The sequence below is a fragment of the Aedes albopictus genome, chromosome 1 (genome assembly GCF_035046485.1).
Source record: "Aedes albopictus strain Foshan chromosome 1, AalbF5, whole genome shotgun sequence".
Classification (NCBI taxonomy): Eukaryota; Metazoa; Arthropoda; class Insecta; order Diptera; family Culicidae; genus Aedes; species Aedes albopictus.
In genome coordinates, this window is record NC_085136.1 from 77,206,018 (window position 1) to 77,231,898 (window position 25,881).

General features: G+C 45.2%; 3 protein-coding genes across 3 annotated transcripts in view; 2 read left to right on the forward strand and 1 right to left on the reverse strand.

Annotated features, from left to right (window-relative positions):
* The first annotated feature begins 1,166 nt into the window (after nucleotides 1–1,166).
* On the forward strand, nucleotides 1,167–4,980 carry LOC134288656 (uncharacterized). The gene is made up of 4 exons (XM_062854101.1): nucleotides 1,167–1,350; nucleotides 1,393–1,487; nucleotides 1,530–3,736; nucleotides 4,737–4,980. Exons 1-4 carry the CDS (start codon nucleotides 1,167–1,169, stop codon nucleotides 4,978–4,980), a joined length of 2,730 nt encoding a protein of 909 aa, XP_062710085.1.
* Nucleotides 4,981–7,905: 2,925 nt separating this feature from the next.
* LOC115253973 (26S proteasome non-ATPase regulatory subunit 9) lies at nucleotides 7,906–8,924 on the forward strand. The gene is made up of 2 exons (XM_029855358.2): nucleotides 7,906–8,113; nucleotides 8,189–8,924. Exons 1-2 carry the CDS (start codon nucleotides 8,009–8,011, stop codon nucleotides 8,762–8,764), a joined length of 681 nt encoding a protein of 226 aa, XP_029711218.1. The 5' UTR covers nucleotides 7,906–8,008; the 3' UTR covers nucleotides 8,765–8,924.
* LOC115256581 (pre-mRNA-processing factor 39) overlaps nucleotides 8,805–25,881 on the reverse strand; it is a 39,392-nt gene continuing 22,315 nt past the window's right edge. Inside the window, exon 8 of the mRNA XM_029855357.2 lies at nucleotides 8,805–9,536. Coding sequence (XP_029711217.1) covers nucleotides 9,266–9,536 — 271 coding nt within the window. The 3' untranslated portion in view covers nucleotides 8,805–9,265. The remainder of the gene's footprint in view (nucleotides 9,537–25,881) is intronic.

Below are 25,881 nucleotides of genomic sequence, written 5' to 3' on the forward strand. Positions count from 1 at the left end.
GGGTGCTCAAAAAACTTTAGGAAACATAAAAAGGCTTTTTGTTGCAGCAATTGGGTTCTTTAGGGGTCTAGATTAATATTTCATGATCGACCTCCGCAAAAAGTTCTAAATCTGCATCAACATGTGTTCGGGCCGATCGCCACGAATAATTAATTTTCTCCGTGCACCTTCAGCCGCAGCCTGCTGAGGTGCGCGATTCCAGCAGCACACAGCTGCGCGAAAAACAACATGTGATGCAAGCAACCGCAACCGCCCGAAAGGATCACGCGAAGGAAGAATGGGCGCAAAAGGAGGAAAATTCCTATCCTCAGGCAAATTTTATTGTTCGCCGTACGTTCGACGTGTTAAGACGTGTGTCGTCGTAGAAAATTAGCAAAGTGAATTCGAACCAAATCAAAGAAAACCATGTAAATAGTTGTAAATAGAGTTTGAAACGTTATAGCCTGGTGTTTTAATTCCGGTTCTGGTTCCCTGTTAAGTGGTCTCTTCGGAAAGTCGTCGGTCCGCTTATGTCGAGAAGTCGTAAAATACAGTCCACTTGCGAACATAAATTTGGTCCAGTCGAACCGGATCGTGTGAAGTGAAGTGCCTTTCCGACTGTTCCGGAACCGGATGATGAACCAGGAAGTGAAGTGAAGCAAAAATCCGAAAAAGTCGGAAATCCGTGAAAAATCAAACGTTGTCGGTGTGAGCAAAATGGCCGCCGTCGAAGTACAGTGCTGGTGCGACGTCACCATTTTGTGAAGAACAAAATGTTAGTGCGCGGGCGCCATTTTGGGAAAGTGCTGATGGTCTAGTACATCGAAGAAATTGATTGAAGCGAGCAATTAAGTGCTCAATTCCCGGGGTGCTAAACCCTGTTAAGTGAAGAAGGCTGTTGTGAAGATAGTGTTTCGGTTCTGCCACTGTGTCCGTTAGTGGAATCCGGTTGCGTGAGCATAGACTTGGCTGTGTTCCCAACCAACGTCGAGCACTGGGCTTGACATGAAGTGGGAAGATTCAAATATTACGTCCATCGTTTTTCGGGATTTCTAGACCCCCCCTCCCCCCTCTGTCACACAATTTTCTTATACCCAATACACGTACTGTCACACTTTTCTAGACCCCCCCCCTCCCCCAAATGTTGGACGTAATTTTTGAACGTTCCCAGTGGTGTCCACGGTGGCATGCCGGAAAAAAGTGATTTGCAGCAGCAGCAATCGGCGGCGTCTGGAGCTAGTTCAGCACTTGGGCAGTCTACTCTGGATTCTACCACAAGCAAGAAGCAGAAGAAGAAGCTAAGGTTGACTGAAAAGTTGGCCACCATGGAAAACATCCAACGACTCGTCCGTGTCCGCGGTGCGGCCAAAGGTAAGCTCACTCGTATCTTTAATACTATTCGCCCAAATGAAGAGGAGGTGGTCCAGCTGACAGAAGCTGAGATCAAAGTCTACATGGCGAAGGTGGAAGCAGCCCATAAGGACTACGAAGATGCTCACAATCAAATCGTGAACGAAGTGTCACATGATGACTAAGAACAGCATGAGCAGCTGTACGAGGAGTTCGATATCCTTCACGACACCGTTTCAATTCTGTTGGAGGATCAGCTCAACAAGGTCAGAGCCACCGCGGCAGCCGCAGCTGCTGCCACGACTGCGGCGCAACAAGTTCAGCAAGCACCGGTTGTCATCCATCAACCACTTCGCATGCCGGTTCCCACTTTCGACGGTCGGTATGAGAGCTGGCCAAAGTTCAAGGCCATGTTCAAGGATCTCGTGGATAAGGGTCCAGATCCGCCGGCAGTCAAGCTGTATCATCTGGACAAGGCTCTGGTCGGTAGTGCAGCCGGTCTCATCGATGCCAAAACGATCAACGAAGGCAACTACGCCCACGCGTGGCAAATTCTGGAAGAGAGGTTCGAGAACAAACGTCACGCTATCGATTCTCATATTCATGGTCTTCTGAATCTTAAGCGCATGACGAAGAAGAGCCATTTGGAGCTGCGGAGTCTGGTCGACGAGTGTAGCAAGCATGTGGAAGGTCTCAAGTTCCTGGAGCAAGATTTCGATGGAGTAGGTGAGGATTTCGTGATTCATCTACTGGCGGCAGCATTGCACAACGACGTGCGCCATATGTGGGTGTCCACCATTAAGCACGGTGAGCTTCCCGATTACGACGAGATGCTGACGTTCCTGAAGGAGCAGACCTTCATCCTGGAGAGGGTTGAAGCCAGCAACCAGAAGTCATCATCGGTTCCCATTAAGTCCGTGTCTGCATCCAACAAGCCGTCGGTGCAGAAAGCCCACGCAGTCGTTTCGTCAAGCGAGAAGGAAACAAAGTGTGATTTTTGCGGAAAGGCACACGCCAATCACCAGTGCGCTGATTTCAAGGCTCTTCCTGTTCCGCAAAGATTGGTCAAGGTGCGAGAGCGCAACGTGTGCTTTAATTGCCTACGAAGAGGCCATCGAAGCGCCGACTGTTCATCTGACAAATCCTGCCAGAAGTGTAAGCGTCGGCATCATAGTCTCCTTCACGCCGAGGAGAAGCCCAAGCAAGATGCAGATCAACCAAGCAAGTTGGCCCCGCCGCCAGTTCCAGAGCAAGAAGGTTCATCATCATCATCAACGTCGACGACAGCTACGTGTTCCAGCGTGGCCACCCACTCGCAGCAAGTGCTGCTGCTCACGGCGGTAGTGGACGTAATGGACAAAAACTACCAGCCGCATCCGTGCCGAGTATTATTCGACAGTGGGTCTCAAGTCAATTTGGTGACGCAGTCCGTGGCAGATAAGTTGGGCTTGAAGTTGAATTCGTCGAACGTCACGATGTTCGGGGTCAACAGTACGAAGACCCAATCATGCAACAGTGGCACGGTGCATCTTTCGTCGAGGTACAGGGATTTCCATGCCAAGGTCAAGTGTCTAGTAATTGACAAGGTAACATCAGATCTGCCATCATCGGTTATCAATATCAGCGCGTTGGAGCTTCCCGCTGGTGTTCATCTAGCCGATCCGAACTTTTTCCATCCGAGCAAGGTGGATATGCTTCTGGGTAACGAATGGTTCCTTAAGTTGTTGCTACCCGGAGAAATTACTTTCGATGACAAACTTCCTGTCCTTCGCGAGACCCAATTTGGTTGGGTTGTTGGTGGAGTCTTCGAAGAAGGTGCGGTATCTGATGGAGCAGTCTATTCGCACACAGTCACGATGGACGAATTAAGCCAGTCCATTCAACGCTTCTGGGAAGTTGAAGATGTCGCTGATGTCGTCGAGCGTAGCAGCGAAGAAGAGGAGTGTGAGGAGCACTTCAAAGCGACTCATCGTAGGGATGCTTCCGGGCGGTACATCGTCGAGCTGCCGCTGAAGGAGTCCGTGAGCGAATTGGGAGATTCCAGGTCGCTTGCATTAAGAAGGTTTCACGCGCTGGAGCGAAAGCTTTCGCAACATCCGGATCTGAAGAAGCAGTACCAGGATTTCATGGACGAGTACGAGAGTCTTGGGCACTGCAAAGAAGTGAACGTTAGTGAAGATCCATCAGGTATCATCAAGTGGTACTTACCTCATCATGCTGTGCTGCGGCCATCGAATACTACCACTAAGTGCCGTGTGGTGTTCGATGCATCGGCGAAGGTATCTGGTCGCTCGCTCAACGATGTAATGAAGATTGGCGCCATCATTCAAAGCGATCTGCAGTCCATCTCTCTTCGATTCCGTCTCCCGCTCCACGTGTTGGCTACTGACGTGGCCAAAATCAAGGGGTTGGAAACTCTGACACCTTGTGTGAAACACCCATTTCACACACCTAAAACACCTTTCAACACCTTTTCGACACCTTTCAAATGTACCACCATGATCATTTTTTATTTTACTGGCATCGCTGTTTCTGCCGATGTTTATATTTACATTTTCAGTCAATGTTTATCGTCACAGTGCGGAGCGGAACAGGCAGCAGCAATACCGGGTACGAGCAACATCAGATAACCAGCTACGTTTTCTCCGGAGTCTCGAGCCGCCGAGCTTAACGGAGTCGATACAGCAGATGGACGAAATCCTGTCCATCATTACATACACCGGATAGTGAAAATCGACAAGTTAAAGGCGGACAAAATGACCATAAGGCAAAGAAAGAACCGAAAGGAAGAACGGTAGTCCCCCTCCGCATTAGAACGAAAGGAGCGTCCAACGAATCATCGTCATCAAGAGCAGCACGGTGCTACCAGCGGCGTCATGGTCGCATTTTTTTCCGCAGTCAAGTTCGCAGATTGTGAACAATCCTCGGTACTCACTTTACGTAATTTATGTTTAGTCCCTTACTGTCAGAGCTGTCAGATCAGTGTAACACGCTAAGTAAAATTTACACAAAAGGCAATTTACACGGAAAAAAATACACGGTTATGAATATTTATTGGGTACCGGACTGGTCACCGAAAATTTGATCGTTTTCTTTGGTACATCGAGGTCTTGAAATTAGTCTATGGTGCTACTTCGTTGCCACTACAGCAACACAAAACCGAAATGAAGGAGGTCGATTGCCGGAGCCTCAGCACCGGTGACATCGTAAGCAGAAAGATCTTCGATGTGTATCCGGAATGGAAGTGGTACGGAGGAAAATCTGAAAATAGTCTATTTGAATAAGGATGGCCTTCAATTTTTTAGGCGAGATTTGAGCGTCGTGAAAGTCAAAAGGGTAAGTTTCGGGCTTTTGGTGAAAAAGGTAAATAAACTTATTAGAAAAATGTTTTCATTTGTATTTTTTAGAAACGGTTTGCTTCAGTTAGCAAGTGGCAATCGGAACGACGCTTACACCAGTTCAAAGTGGTTCGACTCCTCTGTGACGATTCGACCTCGACTATCATCGCCATCAAGACTTCAAAAGGGCGACGGAAGTCCAATCACGGCCTTGGGTAGTAGAAAACGGGAACAACAGGAAACGCTTGTCCCATTCGAGGACTTCGATGCGGCTAAGAAGAAAGATACTACCACCGGCTTTCATCATCGATAATCAGCTTTTTCTGTGAAGTTTGCAAGTTGCCCCGACAATTTACAATTTCCGAAGGAGAATTATCACTAGAAACCTTGGAATCACAGCTGTTAGGAGATGAAACCATGAAACGAACGATGCAACAAGGAAATGGTGGTAAATGTTTTGATTAAAAACATCTGAGTTAACACACACAACTGAATACAAGTTTTTTTTAATTGAAAATCCGAATATACACATCACTATACAAAGATACTAGGACAAAAGATACATTTAAACAAGTTACTTAATAACATTTAAACCGAGATTTAAACAAAAATTTCGCCTCTTGCTTCCATGATCAGTTGGCTTAGCAGTGTCACAGCAACTAGTCAAGTAGCTCATCTAATGCTTGGCGGCGTGTTACAATCGACTTGCATCTGCCGGTAGATTACGGTTACTTGGGATGAATTCTTCTATCCATTATGTTGCCACCTCCACCGTCATTTTCCTTTGGCTTGATTATAGAAGTGTTCAGGTGCCGATCGCATCGCCGTACAAATTCGAAATTGCTGTTTATCCGATGATGAAGAAAAATCCCTTCTGCATCACACAGAAAAACCTCCCTTCGTCAGATCCTTTCACCGCATGAATTCACAATTTGGAAACAATCGATGTTTCCTCCATCTGATTGTCTTCCGGAATGTCATCCAGCGATCCAGCGTGGTATGCTTGGCAGTAATGGTAGTCGACGAGATATCCTGACGCAGATGTAAATTGTGCCACCTGTTTTGCCGTATGCCGTGGGCTTCGGAGTTCCCAGAATCAACATTCACGGACCCACCAATCAGTTGATTTCCTCGTGGGCCTGCTCGACAATGTAGCTAAAGCAGCATCGATGGTTTTATTGGTAGGATTTCTCCTTGATCTGCTTGCTTTTTGGTTTTGGGCGACGCATCCTCGTGGACCGGGAGATGCATTTTCTTTCGGAGGAGTTTTAGGTGTTTCAAACATCCGGTATAAAACTTACGATTCCTGAAATGAAAGTTGATGAAAACCATCAGATGTTTTAATTAGTTTAGGAAATTCAAAACTTCCCCTTACTTACCGGGACCGAAATAGGCCTTTTCATGTGACAGATCCGTGCATGCATTTGTTTACAAAGCTTGAACAACAGCTGCTAACAAGAACGTGTCATCTTCATAGAAGAACTGTCAAACGCCCGAACAATCAGCTGATTTGAAACGTCAAATGAAAAGGCCCATTCCGCAAAATCCGCAATATTGCCTACCAGTGGCCACCGGCGATCGCAAATCCACGTCAAAACAAAACAACGATGAAAAACAATTCAAGTGTTGCCAGTAATTTGGAAAAAAGTGACGCCTATCATACTAATTGGGTTTTTAAATTAAGAAAAATGTATCGATTTTTTGATTTTATACGAAAGAGCACCTTTTTCTGAGCCACTATGATTTTTTTCAGATTTTTAGAACTTTATTTTGATACCTAAAATCAATTTGAAAGAGATTTTTTAAAATCACCTTTTGACAGGTAGGTAACTGTTTGACAGCTCCACCCAGTACAAAATGCGACGAGGGGTGATTCGACAAATCGCTCCCATACAAACTTCAAATTGATTTTTAAATAGGTTCCCGGGCACCAAAATTCATGAAAATTTGGATTTCGGCTCAGTTTCGCATGCAGATTCAGAATATGGAATTATCTCAACACCGCTAAAGAAGCCAATTGTCAAAAATATCAAAGCACCGAGAAAAACCCAAAAACACCAAAAAACACCCGAGCAGCACACTGCAACACATTCAAGTGTGTCAGCGTTTCCAACCCCTTGGCTATTGTAACGAATCAAATTTGAAAGTGTACTCTACAATACATATACAATAGAAACCATGGTTAGCATAAGAATCTATTGTTTTTCCACAGTTTTTCCCATAGAGTCAATGGTTCATTTTTTACGGGAATACATTTGAAAGGTGTTGAAATGGTGTCGAAAGGTGTTTTGGGTGTGTGAAATGGGTGTTTCTCACAAGGTGTCATAGTTTCCAATATAGACACTATAGATTCCATAGACTCGCGAAGACGAAGACAACTGTAGCCAAACGAACTGTCAGTTCGTGTAGCCAAACGAGCATGACGTCACGATTTCAATAGCGACAATGGATTGCGTGACGTCATATTCGCTCGGTACACTCTAAATTCACGACAAAACACACTAAAATAGCATTGCTCAACCATGTCTCCGCGAGTCTATGGAATCTATAGTGTCTATAGTTTCCAACCCCTTGCCGGGAACCTATTTAAAAATCAATTTGAAATTTGTATGGGAGCGATTTGTTGAATCACCCCTCGTCGCATTTTGTACTGAGCGGAGCTGTCAAGCAGTTGCCCAGCTGTCAAAAGGTGATTTAAAAAAATCTCTTTGAAATTGATTTTAGATACCAAAATAAAGTTCAAAAAATCTGAAAAAAATCATAGCGGCTCAGAAAAAGTTGCTCTTTTGTTTAAAAATAAAAAATCATTGAATTTTTTTTAATTTAAAAACCCAATTTTGAGGAAAATGAAGCATCGTGAAATGAAGAATCGACTGTAGTTCGCTTGTAATTTTGTAACGTATCATCATCAACTACACTCAGAAATAAAAGTATACACGGAATTACTATTATTTATGCATTTTGTATCCGCATCTCTCTCACTCTCTTTCTGTTTTCATACTATCTGCCGTTTAGCCTGGGTTGAAGAGAAGTGTTTCTTCAACCCAGGTGAAGCACCAGATAGTATGAAAACAGAAAGAGAGTGAGAGAGATGCGGATACAAAATGCATAAATAATAGTAATTCCGTGTATACTTTTATTTCTGAGTGTAGGTGGCCAAAAATGTTGCATTTATATGTTGCACACAAAGTAATCTTCGCTGCAACACGGAGCTGTCAAAAGGTTGTGTTGTTTTTTTATACTGTTTTGATTTGCCCCCAGTGGATGCAGTGTTTTACGCAGCTACAGTTCAATTTTTCGGTATTTCAGTTTCTTATTCACATAAAATTTAAAATTTCACAATGGTAGTTCCATCGGCGACCTCCCGGGACGCAGTCCTGGAACTGGTGAAGCAGAAGGAAGCCGTCGAACAGAAGATAGCCGACCAGGGTAAAATTCTCGAAGCGGTGAGTATTGCCGATCTTGCGTTCAAATTGCGCATCGTCATTCCCTGATTGTGTTCGTTCGTCGTTCATCAACAGAATCGAGTGGGAATGACCGACCCGCTGGTGGACGACGCCGGTTTCCCCCGGAACGACATCGACGTGTACCAGGTGCGGCAGGCCCGCCATCAGATCATCTGTTTGCAGAACGATCTGAAGGCGCTGATGAAGCAAATAGAGCAGGGATTGCACACGGTTCACGCCGAAACCAGTGCCCAACAACAGGAGAACCTAGCGTCGACTAAACTAAGGGCGATGGAACTAGGGGACGACGATGGGGAGTCGTCATCGGGACAGGCACCGACTGTGCGAGCGATCCGGGTGCAAACGGTGAAGCCGATTGCCAAGGTGAACGTGGTTAGTGAAGGATCGCCAGCGCAGGAAGCGGGTATCGCGTTGCGGGATGAGATCGTAGAGTTCGGAACGACCAATGGAGGCAACTTCCGGGATTTGTCACAGATTGCGGCGGTGGTGCGAAGTTGCGAGAACAAAAGTGTGACGGTGAAGGTGCGTCGCGATGGGCGATTGGTGGATTTGGTGTTGACACCCAAGAGCTGGAGCGGACGAGGACTACTGGGATGTAACATCGTTCCGATGGACTCGGTTGACTGTTGAACGGGAATGTTCTTTCCAGAATGGTGGAAGAGAGTGCGAATCTATTCACGATATAACCGTTAGCTTTATTTCCATCTTTGAAGATCCAGTTTGTGTATGCATATCGCATGTATCTGAGAAATATGTGGAACAAAAATTGTAAATTTCAAAAGAACTAAAACCGTTGTTTTATTTCTGCGTATTTGCGTGTGCTTGAAAGCAGAACTCCACTCAAATTCGGTGCTGTCACCAAAAAATCACGCAAAATCTATCGTCTTTTCTGTTAATATGCATTATATTAAGTCTAATCTGTGTGTGGAGAGAAATAAACATTGTACAGCCTCCTCTGACACATCACCATAGTGTGCCATGGACCGTCGTCCAAGTAAGATTACCAGGTATACAAAAACGAAGGTGTGCTAATCGATCCTAACCTGCTGCACTATAAAACAAAAAAAGTCATATAGTTTATAAGTGTGTAAAACCCTAGCGAAATTCCCTGAATCTCCTGCTCCGCCTCCTCTAGTAGTAACCTCCGTAGCCGCTCCACTGACTGTACCCACCGTAGCCGGACTGGGAATATTGTTGGTTCCAGGTGCTGTAGCCGTACGACGACGCGCTATCCCCGTACGGGTACTGGCTCGAGGCGGCCCCATAGTACGACGGATTGGCGCTGGCACTGTAACCGCCGTAACCACTGCTGGCGGAAGCGTAGCTAGCCGAAGTGGCCGCCGTGAGGGCGGCACCGCTCGAGGAACTTTCCTTCGATGGTTTCTTCGGTGGTGATTGTTCTCTGCGGGTGGAAATGAGGGGAGAATTTAGTTTATTAACAGCTATTATACAGCCCTTATAATGCAGTTCGTAAGTGTAATTTAGGCATTCGAGAAATAACTAAGAACTATGTAATTGGAGTGCTCTATTTGGCATAAAAAAAAACACTTGAGCCTGCGGATCAAGTTGTTAAGAATGGAGGTGGCGAGTAAGCAATAGATCTAAGGGAGGAAATGATTAGGGTGGCACAATGACAGATGTTGAGGGAAGATTCAGAGGATAATGTTTTTTTTTTTGCTAGAAGTGTTACGTTCTGTCTTTTTGAAGGTGAACGAAACTTCAATTTAGGCTTGCTGTCAGCATACCAAAATCGTGACTTGCTCTGCTACATCTCCCTTCTAGAAGATATCGTGGTCACAATGCGTATACTCCTCGTTTACACGGCAGTTCATGTTATTCATCAGTGCAGGGCTGCAGCACGTCACATCAATGACGGATTCCTGGCCGCCTTTACAAAATATGCTCACAGAGACTTCGTTGCATACTTTTCTGTGGAACTTCCAGCAGATATAACAACCACTTACGTTGGACAAGACTGCCTCCTCAGTCTACGCGGCGCAAGCGTTCAAATCCACGCCAATAACGACCGGTGTTCGTCCTATCGTCTACCTTGAAGGAGCATAACTGCAACAGACCAAGACACTGTTGATTTTGGAGTTAACGAAACCTTCGTCGTCGTTATCCAGTGCCTCTTGAATTGAGAATCCACTCGTAACTTGGATTGCCGCCATCCCTGCTTCATCCGTCACACAGTTACCATAAAGGTTTTTTTTTCTGTGTTGGTTATTATACCACTGCGATCATTTATTTGATCTATTGTGGTGTTACCATAAACGTTAGTATTGATAAGATTCTACCATTGCACAATGGGTCCAGAGCCGTGTTTACGAAGACAAAAATGTTTGTGCCTAAACCATAAGTTTTAGATACATGGTGCCTTTGGGAAAGTTTCTTCTTATTTTTCGACCTTTTTTCTCATTATTGTAAAATTAGGGTGGTCCCTCTAGTTTCGCTGATCCAAACATCTGTTTTTTAATAGTTTTATGTACGTTCACAAGAACTTATTTGGAGCAAGTTTGCCGAATAAACCATTATTCTATATCTTATGGTTCCTAACTTATATTTTTTTAAAAGATTCATGTTAGGGTGATCCATGAATTTCAGTTTTCCTGAAATAACTTTTAATTCGTTCGTTTTTAGTAAATACTTTGTTCCGAGCACTTTTAGAACTATCAACGATGCATATTTTTTCCAAAGAGCTCAATGTTCTAACTCGCGTGGTTAAAAAAATATTGGCATTTTTCTTCGAAAAATCACTTTTTTTCAAAAAGCTATATCTCAAAAAGGAGCAAATGGATTTTCAATTTCCCGGTTGCATTGAAAAGATCTGTAGGTACCTTTTTTGTTTAAAGCTTTTTATTGAATTTTGAAAATACGATTTTTTTCATGGAAAAGCAGTTGTAACTTTGAAAATCGATGAGATACAAACTTGGCGTCTTCGACAAAATTGTGAGTTTTTGGCTGCTATAAAAAGGCCCAGAACAAAGTATTGCGAAAAAATCAACACATAAAATTATATTGAGTAAAAACAGATTTTCATATGAAAAATGACACATTTCAAGCAAATTCAACTCGTCTTTGTTAGATAGATCAAAGTAGCTTGGTAAATGGTCATCCATTTCATTCTAGAACCAATGTTTATTTATGCTGTCATCACCATTTAGGCACAATGTTGATAAGATATTGTAAATCATGTAACTTTGATAGGCTTTTACGTTAACATGAACATATACTAGTGATTGACATTTTCACTATCCATACATTGAAGTGATGAAATTGAAATTAAATTGATGGAAATCAGCTTAAAATAACATTTAAAGTTGAGTTCATTGACGAATTATGGATTATAAGCAAATTTAAATATTTTCGACATGGTTACTTCGATCTATCTAACAAAGACTAGTCGAGTTTGCTGAAATTGTTCCGCTTTCTATATGAAAATCGGGTTTAATTCAATATAATTGTATGTGTTGATTTTTTCGCAATACTTTGTTCTGGGCGCTTTTAGAGCAGCCAAAAACTCACAATTTTGTCGAAGACGCCAAGTTTGTATCTCATCGATTTTCTAAGTTACAACTGCATTACCATGAAAAAAATCGTATTTTCAAAATTTAATAAAAAGTCTTAAACAAAAAAGGTACCTGCAGTTTTTTTACCATAAATAGAACAGAGTACGATCTTTCCAATGCAACCAAGAGATTGAAAATCTATTTGCTTCTTTTTGAGATATGACATTAAAAAAAAAGATTTTTCGAAGAAAAATGCCAATATCTTTTTAACTATGAGAGATAGAACTTTGAGCTCTTCGGAAAAAATATGCGTCGTTGATAGTTCTAAAGGTGCTCGGAACAAAGTATTTACTAAAAACGAACGAATCAAAAGTTATTTCAGGAAAACTGAAATTCATGTATCACCCTAACATGAATCTTATAAAAAAATATAAGTTAGGAACCATAAGAGATAGAATAATGGTTTATTCGGCAAACTTGCTCCAAATAAGTTCTTGTGAACGTACATAAAACTATTAAAAAACAGATGTTTGGATCAGCGAAACTAGAGGGACCACCCTAATTTTACAATAATGAGAAAAAAGGTCGAAAAATATGAAGAAACTTTCCCAAAGACACCATGTATCTAAAGCTTAAGGTTTAGGCACAAACATTTTTGTCTTCGTAAACACGGCTCGGCTCTGGACCCATTGTGCATTGTGGTCATTACCGTCCCCCGGTTTGCAGCGCGCGGCTGCTTTGTGCAGTCTTTAACAACCTAACCACTTCCGTTGCATTTCCAGCACATTGTGGAGCTATCGAGATCCTTGCATTTCTTCGTCTGGAGACCGAACTTTGTGTTCCTGAAGCAACTCTCCATCTGTTTTGCATCTCGAGAAGTGACTCTCATAGTGCATACCGACCTGCCGACTTCCCTTCTGCTGGTCACGCCTACTGGGTGGATACCTCTAAACGCCTTCAAATTTACATCGGTTCATCCACGGTACACTGCTCGGTTAGAGCAAGCCTCAGCTCTTCTTCTGTCATGATCGATCTCTTCCAGATCCTTCCACTCATCCACCGCCTCCTGTGACAGAGCCCTGACGATTGCCTCACATCCCATGAGCTCCCGGTATCCCAAGCTCTTGACGGATGGGTCTTTCTTCACCTCGACGATCATCTCACCTTTCTGCGTGCGCCGTGTGTAAACAACGTTCTCGCCCAACTTTTTCAAGCGCAGTGTACGTTGCTTTGTAGCTCGCTTCGACAAAAGGGCATCGCCCTTGCTAGTCTCCCTGAGTCTCTCCGGGTCGACATGTTTCTTTCTTTTTTGGTTTCACCTTCTTTTTCTTCTTCACCCGCTGGTTTTCAACGGTACACCATCCGCTGTCTGTTGACTCGTTTTTCTTTTATGTCGGCGGAGCTTCTTCACCTCCAGGCGTGTCCGTACCTTTTTTCTCCGAGCGGTGGCTCTTCGGTGTCCCCGGAGTTTCCTCGGCAGCCTATCCCGTGGCTTCCGTCAGAGCTCTTCTTATTGGCTTCAGCTGGTTCAGGTCTCAATTTGGGCGTCTTCTGCTCGCGTTCCGCAGCTTTTACGGCAGCTTTGATGTTCGCCACTAGCTGCCGTTGTGTCTGTCGTTCACAAACAGCTCGTTCACGTTTTTCCTCACCTCTCCCAAGCTCGGCTCTTGAACAGTGCCTGTTGGTCAGATATTTGACCCTGTGTACTAACAGCTCCACTCCTGTTGATTTCTTTCGCTCCATATGGCATTATTGCTAACACTCGCTGTAGTTTCCGTTTGGTTCGCGCTCTGGTTAACTTCTTCGGTTCCGTATGTAGCCGGTCGTCGTAAACAGCCGTCTTTGAGATGTTATGGTTATATTTGCATGTAGGGAGGCAATGAAACGGCTGAATACGAACTTCATGGGGTAACATGTCCAAAGCCGATTAACACTAGTCAGGAAGATTCAACTGAGACCACTTCTATTGCTTAGGGTGGCAAGTTTTGAACAAACAAGGAGGTCTGCTAAAGTTTTAACGGGACGGAGGCCGTTGCAAGCCACGCGTCTATCGCCTCCGTGGCCAGCATTTCGACTTCCGGTCGTGATTCCCCCGATCACAAGAAGCGCCACGTCGTCCGCGAAGCCGACAATCTTCACTCCTCTGTGAAGGTTAAGCTGCAATACCTCATCTCATCTCATGGCATTCCAGAGGGTTGGGTCTAACATAGATCCCTGTGGAACGTCCGCCGTAATAGCCTCACTCCTCTTTCCGGCGTCTGTTTCGCCGGAATCTGACACAGATGCTCTAGGCACCCTCAATCGGTTTAACGAATCTGTTGCAGCCACAACCGTTCTGATGGCATCTGCAGTGAATCTGCCTTTCCGACACCCAAACTGCATCTCTGATAAACCGCTCTTATTCTACGTGTAACTTTGTGAGACTGGTTAAAAGGATCGCTCTCTACAACAATCTGCCATCGGCCTATCACCGGGAGGTTTATCTGACTTCGGTAGCAGCGCTAACTTCTGCCATTTCCAGGGGGGGACTGCCTTCCTGAATACAATGTTGAATTGTAGTCCTGAACATATCAGGATTTTCGCAGATCGCCGTTTTTAGAACTACACTAGGAATTTCGTCCAGTAGTGGAGCTTTTCCGGTTGGCAAGTCTTTTGCTAACGCCACCAACTCTTCGTTCGTTACACTTACTTCTTCGTCATCGACATCCTGGTCAATGGAAAATATGGGCGGCCAGATCGCCTGTTCATGCATCTGGAACAGTGCTTCGCTTGTGGTTTTCATCTTTTCCGGACACCTGGGTACAGCAGGACCTTTTGCCTTCGACAAGGCTACTCTAGAAAGATTGCTAATTTCTGCAGCTTTTGCACGGAATTCAACGATCGTCGGATTTCATCAGTAGACAGTGCGTCGACTGTTTCTTGGATTTCTCATCCTTGGCATGGTTGCATCACACGCTCGGGATAGAGTAGCTATCAGTTGGTCTACACTAAGGCTCTATGAGTTGTTCTCCAGTCACCGAGCTTCCTCGAACACTTCCTCATTAACGGTTGTTGTCTTCCACCTCATAAGTAAATAATACGGTACCGGATCGCTTGATGGTCGCTATGGGTATATTCCTCACTTATTCTCCAGTTTATTGATCTCATCAAACCAGGGTGTCAGTTTTATAAATGCCACCTTCGTGTCAGAAGGTCCATTTCTTATACGGATGGTCCTCTGGACTTCTCCAACGTAAATAGCTCACGCTGCACCTAAGTTGGCTAAGCCAACTTCTTTTTCGGATGTGACCTCGTCCTGTTAATTTCAGGTTTTATACTTAAAAAAAGTTCATGGCAGAAGGCGTAAGCTCTTTGTAGCAGGAGCTGTGCTGGCTTTGGGATCCCTTTTTAACTCCAGGAACATTTCTCCATTAACGGATGCGACTGATTTTCTGCACTTCTGCGCCTAGCTCCTAGATCGGGATTTGTCCGCATGATGCGCGGAACTTTCGCATACGTGTCGTCGCTTGCTTTGACGATGAGAGCTTCGGCTTTATTTCTCCTCCTGATAAACTTCCCTTTTTCGGGCGAAGCCCTTGGCATCTTCGGCGTCTAGAAGGATGTAGTTGGCATCCTCTGGGAGATACTTTCCCTACGACACTGACTTCCTCAGCGGTTGAAATGGGTTCTTCCATTGGCGCTTCTGATATTAGGGTTGCCACACAGGCAGCCTCAGCTGTTTCGGCTCTCACAGTGCCATATTCATCCACTCCGTCACTGACGATCCACGAGTCCTTTGGATCTCAATCACTAACCAACGCTTTGATGTCCTTGTGCACGTTGCTTCTATTATCGACGTAATCGTGCAACTCATTTCAGTTGTGTTGCTGCCTCTACCCTTGGTAGTTTCGGTACTCTCGACCACGCGCTTTACTGCTGCTCCGGCTCTTGCATATGTTGCTTTTGATCTTGCGCTAGCTGAGTGTGCGGTGTCTTCGCCAACCCAGTTCTGGCAAACGAATTTGCTGCCTCCTGCTTCCAGCCGTTGTGCGTAGATGCTTTTGTGAGTTCTTGGTTGTCTATGAAACAGGGACGCCAAGCGATGTACAAATTCCTTCGAGGAGGTTGTGCTCAGAGCCCATTAAATTTGTTGAACAGATGTTGAACGTATTCAGCGGTTTGCCGGAACGTAATTTTAGCCCGCTCGTCTTGATGTTTCATTCAAACAGCTGTCCAACACGTGCATCTTAGTTCCTTCAACTGAAGATCACTTCATCTAGACTGGACAAACGTCTTCCGGTTTCATAAACTGAAAAATCAACTTATTTAGACGGTCGTCCAACACGGCTCTCGGATCTTTCAACTGAATGTCACTTAATTCCGATGGTTACCGAGCGCGCTTCTTGATTCCTTCAACTGCAAGACACTTTATCCAGACGGTTATGAAACATACGGCAATAGAGTCCACATTTAGCATCAAATGTAATTTTTTGTAGTTCAGCATAGCGTTCTTCCATGCACAAGCCACTTTCGGTTCAATGATTGAAGCTGTGCGAACAGCTTTCGTTCCGTGCCTGACCAATTATGTTCATACCAGAAGCACCTGATTTCCTGACTGATCTTGATTGTTCTGTGAAGTGAACAATTCCACACCTACTCCACGAAGGCGCCGCTGGACTTTGACATGTCAACAACAGATGCCAAACAATTTTTGAAACCAGGACTACGTCTCTCGGCCCAGAACCTGTTGAAACTACTACTACAAAACAAAACAGGAAGGCTCATCGTTTTTCTGCAGGCTAATGAACTTCTTAGCGTCGCATATAGTATTTTGGCCCTAGCTGGGCCTATAATCTGTCTTACTCTGTCGAAAACTTATCAAAAGGCATCGGATATTCAGGTTTTATGGAAGATTGTTTGCTGAAAATCCTGGAGGCTATTAATATCCACTCTTGTAGTAATCTCTGATAGCATTCGCATCGTCAGTAGATAAAAATCTACGGGGAACTTCTGTAGATGTTCCAGAAGAAGTCCCCAGGGAAATATATGAAGCAATGTCAGTGGAAGATTTACAACCATCGTATTTATTCAACTATTTTAACCTGTAAACAAATTCTCACGCACACTTACAAAGCACACAACAAACGCTTGCTCGCACGCACCACACACTCATACACAAACACATACCCAAAACGCTCGCACGTACGCACAAACGCTTGGACACCAACACAGCTGATTCGTATGACTGGACTGGATTAGTCTCTGACATCTACTAAGCTCCAAGAGCACATTGTAGTTCACTGATCCTTTGCGTTCGATGATAACTCCGGGTTTCCATGAATTCTGGTTGCCATGATGGTATTCAACAAATATCAAATCATCTGGTTGAAATTTATTGGTAATTGAGCAGACAATGGATCACTAAAATAACTAAAACGGCCGCTATGCAATGAACAGATAGCGCCACAGTTGCCTTGTGTGTTTGACATAACTCGGCTGCTGTCACAATGTTAAAGGCCCATGTACGGTAGCGCTTTTGTTTTGATGCGGTGAAACCCAACAATCTTTGCTTCATTGATCCACTGACTAAACCACGTCTTTATAATTTGAGATTGTTTTATTCTTAACGTTTATTTGTTTAAGCTCTTTCATCCAAGTAGGCACTGCGTGAGCTGAATCGAATGGGGCACGTTCGGTGTAGTACTAGATTTGTAGTAATGAGCTGAATTTTTGTATGGTGAGAAGGACGATTCTCCGTTTCTGTAAGAAATGGTGCAAAAAGCTTGGGTAATTTAATGCTGTTTGAGCAAAACTTTTGATAACTTTGTTGTTTATGTTGCAAGAAATGGAGAAAACAACAACACTGTTGCCCAAAGTTTTGCTCAAACAGCATCGAATTAGGCAAGGAATCATAATACCCACGCTTTTTGCACCATTTCATTGCAGAAACGGAGAATTGGCCTTTTTACCATACTAAAATTCAGCTCATTACTACAAATCTAGTACTTCACCTATCTGTCCTATTGACATATGATCTACACTTATTATAGCACATAGTCTAACATCTTTACAATGTGGTATCTTTCCATCTTCTATTCATTTCTATTTTAATGCCGATTACTGCACTTCTACTTTATCATCGTAGAAGGGTGATCGCATACACTGCTGCTATAGTCGTTCCTTTTACTCTCAGCGAAATCCAAAGCGTAGTCCGTTGAGGTGTTGATTTTGTCGGTTGCCATTGTTCGGGTTTCTGATTTGATGTATAGAACATCAGAGAAAATCAAGTGTCTCAGTCGCTGTCCGATTGCCGAGACGGACGGCCGTCCGCAAAGCACAGTCCTCCGTGCTGTATCATTCAGCGGCTTTGACGAGAAGTTGTTCAGGGGGCTGGGAATTTAACCCATGACCATCCGCATGTAAAGCGAACGTGTGATGCACTACACCACGTGGCCCCCCTGATAATTTGAGATGTAATTCATAGATGATTTATTATTCTAAGCTTTCTACTAATGTCGAATAGCAGTGCAAAGGCTTGCCTACTGTGATCAATGTGTTGCTTCGTTCATCAACACTCCTCCTCAACACATGTTCTCGACGCCAGACATAGTTCTCAGTTTCTCCAATCGAACTGATCCAAGAGGTTTCGTTAGAGGATCTTCGACCATGTCTTCAGTACAGCAACAGACATAATTAACTTCTTGTTTTTTTGTTATGCCTCTTACATAATGCATAATGGAGTCCTATTGCTGAATTTTTCGTTTCCGAGCATTTTCAGGGAACTTTGGTTATCTTCGTACATCACTGGAACAACGATCATCCAGATCGTGGAGTAGCCGCTTCAACCATATCATTTCTTGCACAGATTGTGATAGCGCCACGAACTCTGCTTCGGCTGTTGACAGCGATACGCACGTTTGCTTGCGGCATGCCCAACTAACTGTGCCTCCGTTGTATTTCATCAGGTAACCACTGTTGGATTTTCTATCATTTCGGTGTTCGGCCCAATCAGCATCACAAAATCCTAGTAATCCTTCGTCCATCTGCATATTGCTCAATCGTAGCCACAGATTAGTGGTCGTCATCAGATATCGAGCCACTTGTTTGAGCTCCACCCAATACTCTTTCGTATGACAGCTTGTTTCCCTGCTCAAAATGGACACAAGATCAGAACTATCGGGTCTGGACACGTGCAGCAATTAACCTATGAGTTTTTGATACTCCTTGTTATCCAGAAGACGATCACTTGATTCATGCTTGTGGTATCCTGAGTCTAACGGTATTTTTGACGGTTTTGGTTTCTTTAATCTAGCTATATGAAACGTTCTTGGCTCAGAAAGAAATCTTCTTCTTTGTTTCGCTTCACTTCCATTCCTAAATACCAGTGGACTTTCCCCAATGATGTCAGCGTAAAGCTTGTCTTCAAAGCATTCTCCGTTTCAATAATTAGATTGTTATCCTCGCTTGCAACCGAAATATCGTCCACATAAACTAATACGTAGCAATGCTGTTCTCCTTTGAAATTCACATACAAGCATGGATCCGATTCGTTTCGCTTGAAACCTTGACGATCCAGTGCTGCATCAAGCCGTTGGTTCCATACCTTAGCAACCTGATTCAATCGGTATAAGCTCTTGAACATGGAAAGCTCACTTCCTTTGATGACGAATCCAGGGGGTTGTTGCATATAGATCTCCTCTTCAAGGATTCCGTTTAGGAAGGCAGTCTTGATATCGTATTGGCGTGTACAGACATTCCCCTCTTTGCAGCAACAACAGCCAATAATGTACGAAAAGTTGCTTGACATACCTACTCAATAGGTGCAAACATTTCATCGTAGTCGATGCCATACAGTTGACTAAATCCTTTTTCCACAGGTTTCGCCTTAAATCTTAAAATTAATCCGTTGGAATCTCTCTTTATTTTAAGGGCTGAAAGTCTCCGAAATAAAGACAAATCAATAAATCTCTTTATTTTGTAGACCCATTTAGCACCGATCGCTTTTCTCCCAGCAGGTAGATCCACCAACTTCCACGTATGTTTATCTTCGATCGACTGCATTGCTTCTGTTATCGAAGAATCGAAACGCGAATCGGTGAATTCATTAATTTATTTCCCGTGGTGAATTGGAATATGATAAATTATAAATTCCTAGGAAGGATAATCAGAGTTAGATGAGACTGAGGATAATTAGTTCGTGTTACCTACATTTGGTGATTCACATATGCCTCATACGTCTGGTAATTTCACGATTTACAATATTCTCAAATATTCTATTAGCTATCTGCATAACGAGTGGCAAACTTTAGAAAAAGAATTAAATTCAATATGGGTGAGTCGCTTACCCTAGCATCGGCTCAAACAATAGGTTATCGTATCTTCAATTTGACCGAGTCGTAGAGCAACCAGTAGAACGTTAATATTGCATGTGACCTATATCATTAAGTAAATTCATAGTTTTTAGTTTAGATTAAGCCGAACTTTAGCCACTTGCAACCAATTTACCTAATTTAAGCACAAAGTTTAGTTTTAAGTTTAGTTTTAAGAAAAAACAATAGATATAATCGGAGTATCAAAACAACTTTTCACTATGATCTCTGATGCCTTTCTGCCATCCACTGCTGTCAGATTATTTTATCCAACCTTCATATCTGACGATCCTTCGGCTGGTGCATGGGTGTGTCTATATCGTCCGAGGGGCTCGCAGATCGACTAGGCGCTACTAACATTCCCCCCCCTGGAATAGACGTAGGATCCTCCGTAGCTTTATTCCTCAAAACGCCAACGTCGAGCACCGCGAGCTTCACAGCTGGACGCTCATAGATGCCTCCATTGGATGTCTGCACCGTAGCGCTTCTCACTTGGCCGTCTGCGGATGTAGTGACTCCGATCACCCGTCCTTTTGGCCACTGGTTACGTGGCAGCTGAGGGTCCACAACGATCACAATGTCGTCCACTTCAATCGGCTTTACATTGCTGAACCATTTGCTCCTTCGTGTTATCGTTGGCAGATAATCGCGAAGCCATTGCTTCCAGTATCTGTTAGCCATCACTTGAGAGTGTTGCCAACCGTATTTCAGGGCTACCGGACTGTCATCAAACGGAATTCGTGGTTTTAGTCCGTTCTGTGACCCCACCAGGAAGTGATTCGGAGTCAGAACAGGTGACTGGTCATTGTCGAGGGGAATTTCAGTCAGAGGACGGGAGTTGACTATATTTTCTACTTCCATCATGGTGTTCCTCAAAACTTCGTCACTTGGAAATCGATTAGGAAGCAGTTTGTTCAGATTTTGTTTGACCGTTCGAATCATCCGTTCCCATGCTCCTCCCATGTGGGGGGAAGCTGGTGGGATAAAGACCCACTCTGTTTTGGATGTAGTGAATGCTGCTACGAGACGCTCTTGTAGGTTGTACATTTCTTGTTGCACTTCTTTGCTGGCGCCTTGGAAATTCGTTCCTCGGTCGCTATAGATGAGCGCTGGAACCCCCCTCCGTACCATGATATTCCGTAAAGCCATAACGCAAGAATCGGTGGTTAAAGTGTGGGCAATCTCTATGCAAATGGCGCGAGTCGTCAGGCATGTTCCCAGGACACCCCATCTCTTCTCGGTGCGGCGGCCGACCCCAACCATCAGTGGGCCGAAGTAATCCACCCCCATGTAGACAAACGGAAGACTGAAGGCGGCTAGACGCGATGGTGGCAGGTCCCCCATGGCGGGCGGTTGCGGGGCTGCTTGATCGTTACGGCATTGCTGGCACTCTCTGCGAACGGTACGGTAGACACTTTTGAGTCGCGTAACGTGGAACTGTTGGCGGATTTCATTCATCGTCGTAGCGTGATTTTGATGCAGAAACCTGCGATGAAAATCCGCCACAATTAGTTTCGTAATGTGCCCTTGATGTGGTAGTATAATAGGGTTCACTGCGTTGTAGTCAATGAACTTACAGGCGCTGGTGCGCCCACGAACTCTGAGGATTCCATGCTCGTCTAGAAAAGGGCTCAGTCGGCGAATCGAGCTATGGTTCGCGACTTGTTTTCGAGTTTTTGTAGCAATATTCGTCAAGAGAGCGGTTACTTCTTCGGAGTACGCGTTTGTTTGCGCCAGACGATACAAATAGCGCTCGGCCTTGGCAAGCTCTGGCTGGGTTAGCGATCCTTGAGTTACCGGCATCTTATGAACACGGGCTCTCCAGTAATTGACAAATCTGTAAAGATGCGCAATCCTTCTCAACAATCTAGGCCACTGCGAGAAATTTTGCGGTTTGACGATTGGATCCTCAGATTGAACGTGCGTTAGCAGATGTGGTCTAAGTTCCTCTTCAGTGGTGCCGATAGAGAGTGCAGTCCCAGGCCATGTATCTGGTGGCTTACGGAGGAAATCGGGCCCTGTAAACCATCGGCATGAAGAGCTTAAGTTGATCGTCTGCTTCCATTTGGTACCGTCATCGGCTACGTTGTGTTTGGTTGGTATCCAGTGCCATTCATCTGTGTTTGACACTTCCAGAATCTCGCTGACACGGTGAGCAACGAACTGGCTATATCGTCGGTGGTCTGAGTTTAGCCAGCATAACACGTCTCTAGAGTCGGTCCAGAAAAATCTCTTTGATACCTTAACGGAGAGCGACTGCAGGATGGTTTCACTTAGCCTTACACCGAGAATACAAGACTGTAACTCAGAGCGTGGGATTGACAGGAACTTTAATGGCGCGACTCTTGTTTTCGCACCAACTAGTGAACACTCGATCGTCTTCGTATCATGGAACCTTAAATACACTATGGCGGCAAATCCGTTTTCGCTGGCGTCCATGAAGGTGTGGAGCTGAATCTCGACGCTGTCAGCCAACGAGGTTTTAATTCGGTAGCAACGTGGAATTTTGATGTCCGCTATATGTGGTAACGCCTCCAACCACGTAAGCCATTTCGCAAACTGCGCATCTTCTATCTTATCGTCCCAGTCTACTGAAGTCCTCCAGATTTCTTGAAGCAATACTTTCAAGAACATCGTGAAGTGGGCGATCAACCCTAAAGGGTCGTACAGCATCATCAGCGTGCGTAATACTTCGCGTTTGGTAGGACGGCGCTCCCCGGATAACAGCCCAGAATCTAGGCGTGAAGAAAGCTTGTAGGTGAAACAGTCCGAGTGGGTTTCCCACCACATACCGAGAACTTTCTCGGCCATGGTATCCTGACCGATGCTGAAGTCCTTTTCCTTCGTTGTTGGTTCATTCAGAATTTGTAGAACCTGCGGCGAGTTTGACAACCAGTTGTGCATTTCAAAGCCGCCCTTCTTGTGGATCTCTCTAACATCTGTAGACACCTGCACGGCTTCCTCTTCCGTCTCCACACTCATAAGCATATCGTCCACGTAGTGACAGTCGGTAATAGCTTCAACAGCGGCTGGGCTTTCTTGCTTGAATTGTTCGGCGTTGTGATTTTTAACGTGTTGTGCGATACTGGGCGAACAGCAGGCGCCGAATGACTGCACCTTCATGACGTAAACGCTTGGTTCAGGATCTGTGTCATTGTCTTTCCAAAAGAAGCGCTGACAATGTTGGTCATCCTCGCGCATCAGTACCTGGTGGTACATTTCCCGAAGATCGGCGCAAACTGCTATCTTGAACTCACGGAACTTGATGAGAATCGTAAGAAGCGATGCTAGTTGGTCTGGGCCCTTCAGTAGAACGGAATTTAGGGATACACCATGAGCAGTCGCGGCGGCGTCCCAAACCAGTCTTGTTTTACCCGGCTTGTTGGGATTCCAGACTGGAAACATCGGTAAATACCATACGCGAGGCCGTGGAGTCATAAGCTCTTCCGTAGATAGTTTGCTGATGTAGCCTTTCGCGATGTACTCTCCAATTTTGAGCCTGAGAACTTCGGCTAGAGACGAGTCCTTCATCAGGCGACGATCCAAACACTTCCAACGGTTTAAGGCCATTTGCTTCGAGTCCGGTAGTCTAACGTTGTCATACTTCCATAACAGGCCACATTCGTAGCGACCTTCCTTGGGTATTGTGAGAGTTTGCAGTAGGGTTCGGGCTCTCTGATCCTCCGACGACAACAACTGTTTGGATGGAATGGTAACGCCGAGGCTGTCCAGAGCGAAATACTGCTTCATTGCCAAGTGAAGATCTTCGTTGCTTGCGTTGCAGTGACAAGCCTCAACACTATGATGGTTGACATGGTGAATCCGCTTGGTGTCGGTCGAGCAGCAGCCATACACTGTCCATCCGAGTCGTGTTTTGACGGCGATAGGTTCGTTAAGATTTCCTTCGCGACTTTTGGTCACGTGTCCTAGTGCGGCGTTGTCAAGTCCTATCAGAAGTCCTGGACTGATGTTGCTATACGATTCCAACGGTATTCCCGCTAGATGAGGATATCGTTCTTGCAATTCGGATGCCCGCAGCGTTTGCGGTCGAATTTTCAGGTTTCCTACTGTGCGTACATCAGAAAGACTGAACCTTTTCTCCGGATTTCGTACGGCAGATATTTGAAGTCCTATTTGCTGCGATGATTTTTCTATCCGACATGTATCCCCGGTCCACTTCAAGCACAGAGGGATGTTGGTTCCCTCCACGCCGAGCTCATCCGCAAGGCTCTGTTCGATCAGTGTCAATTCTGAACCGTCGTCGACAAATGCGTACGTTCGTATTGTCTTATGCGGACCATGTAGGGTAACCGGGAAGATGCGGAACAGGAAATCTGACTGTCCTTGATGTACGTTGACGGGCTGCAAAACGGTGAGTCGATAAGGAGAGCATCCAATATAGCTCTGGTCCTCACAAGTTCCTACCTCATGCTTCCACGGGTCAAGCGATGACAAAGACCGCCAGCTAAGAGTTGTGTGCTTAGCTGGTAGTGCAGCCTGGGCACTGTTGTCCTTCTGACTTCAGCTAGATTGAGGAGGTACGATCCGAGTGTCTGTTCACCAAGGAGGTGCGGCTCAAACAGCGTCTGTTCTGGCATCCAGCGGCTGAGTAAGAAACGCTGCACCACGCCCAGCTAGATCCAAGGTGGTAGCCCCATCAGCGTGGTCGTCCCAGTGTTGGTTGGGACGTTAAACAGAACTGGCACGATGGCCCTCCGGCGAGACAGGAGTGTTGGCGTAGGCCCAATAAGCCACCCGTAAAAATCCCCATTGCGAATAACATAGGAGAAAATACGACTCGATACAATCGGCAAAGACCCACGCGACGAAATAAGGACTACGATTGGAAACTTGGAACATGGAATTGCAAGTCACTAGGTTTCGCAGGATGTGACAGGATAATCTACGACGAACTACATCCCCGCAACTTCGACATCGTGGCGTTGCAGGAACTTTGTTGGACTGGACAGAAAGTGTGGAAAAGCGGGCATCGAGCGGCTACCTTCTACCAAAGCTGTGGCACCACCAATGAACTGGGAACAGGATTTATAGTGTTGGGCAAGATGCGACAACGTGTGATCGGGTGGCAGCCGATCAACGCAAGGATGTGCATGTTGAGAGTTAAGGGCCGTTTCTTCAACTACAGCATCATCAACGTCCACTGCCCACACGAAGGGAGACCCGATGACGAGAAAGAAGCGTTCTACGCGCAGTTAGAGCAAACATACGATGGTTGCTCGCCGCGTGACGTGAAAATCGTTGTCGGCGACATGAACGCGCAGGTAGGAAGGGAGGAAATGTACAGACCGGTAATCGGGCGAAACAGCCTGCACGCCGTATCGAATGATAACGGCCAGCGATGCGTAAACTTTGCAGCCTCCCGTGGTATGGTAGTTCGAAGCACCTTCTTCCCCCGCAAAGATATCCACAAAGCCACCTGGAGATCACCCGACCATCAAACAGAAAACCAAATCGACCACGTTCTAATCGACGGTAAATTCTTCTCAGATATAACCAACGTCCGCACATACCGCAGTGCGAATATAGATTCGGATCACTACTTAGTCGCTGTATGCATGCGCTCAAAACTTTCGACAGTTATCACCACGCGTCGAAGTCGAACGCCGCGGCTCAACATCGAGCAACTTCGTAACGTAGAAGTGGCTCAAGACTACGCGCAGCAGTTAGCAGTGGCCCTACCAACGGAAGAGCAGCTTGGCGCAGCTACACTTGAAGATGGCTGGAGGGACATCCGATCCGCCATAGGTAGTACCTCGGCTACAGCACTAGGCTTCGCGACTCCGAATCACAGAAACGACTGGTACGACGGCGAATGTGAACAGTTGAAAAACGAGAAGAATGCAGCATGGGCGAGAATGCTGCAACACCG

Coding starts and splice junctions, on each gene's coding strand:
- LOC134288656 (XM_062854101.1), top strand. CDS start 1,167: ATGCCGGAAAAAAGTGATTTGCAGCAGCAGCAATCGGCGGCGTCTGGA. Junction 1,488..1,529: donor AAGATGCTCACAATCAAATC/GTGAACGAAGTG, acceptor CAGCATGAGCAG/CTGTACGAGGAGTTCGATAT. Junction 3,737..4,736: donor GACGTGGCCAAAATCAAGGG/GTTGGAAACTCT, acceptor TGTATTTTTTAG/AAACGGTTTGCTTCAGTTAG.
- LOC115253973 (XM_029855358.2), top strand. CDS start 8,009: ATGGTAGTTCCATCGGCGACCTCCCGGGACGCAGTCCTGGAACTGGTG. Junction 8,114..8,188: donor AGGGTAAAATTCTCGAAGCG/GTGAGTATTGCC, acceptor GTTCATCAACAG/AATCGAGTGGGAATGACCGA.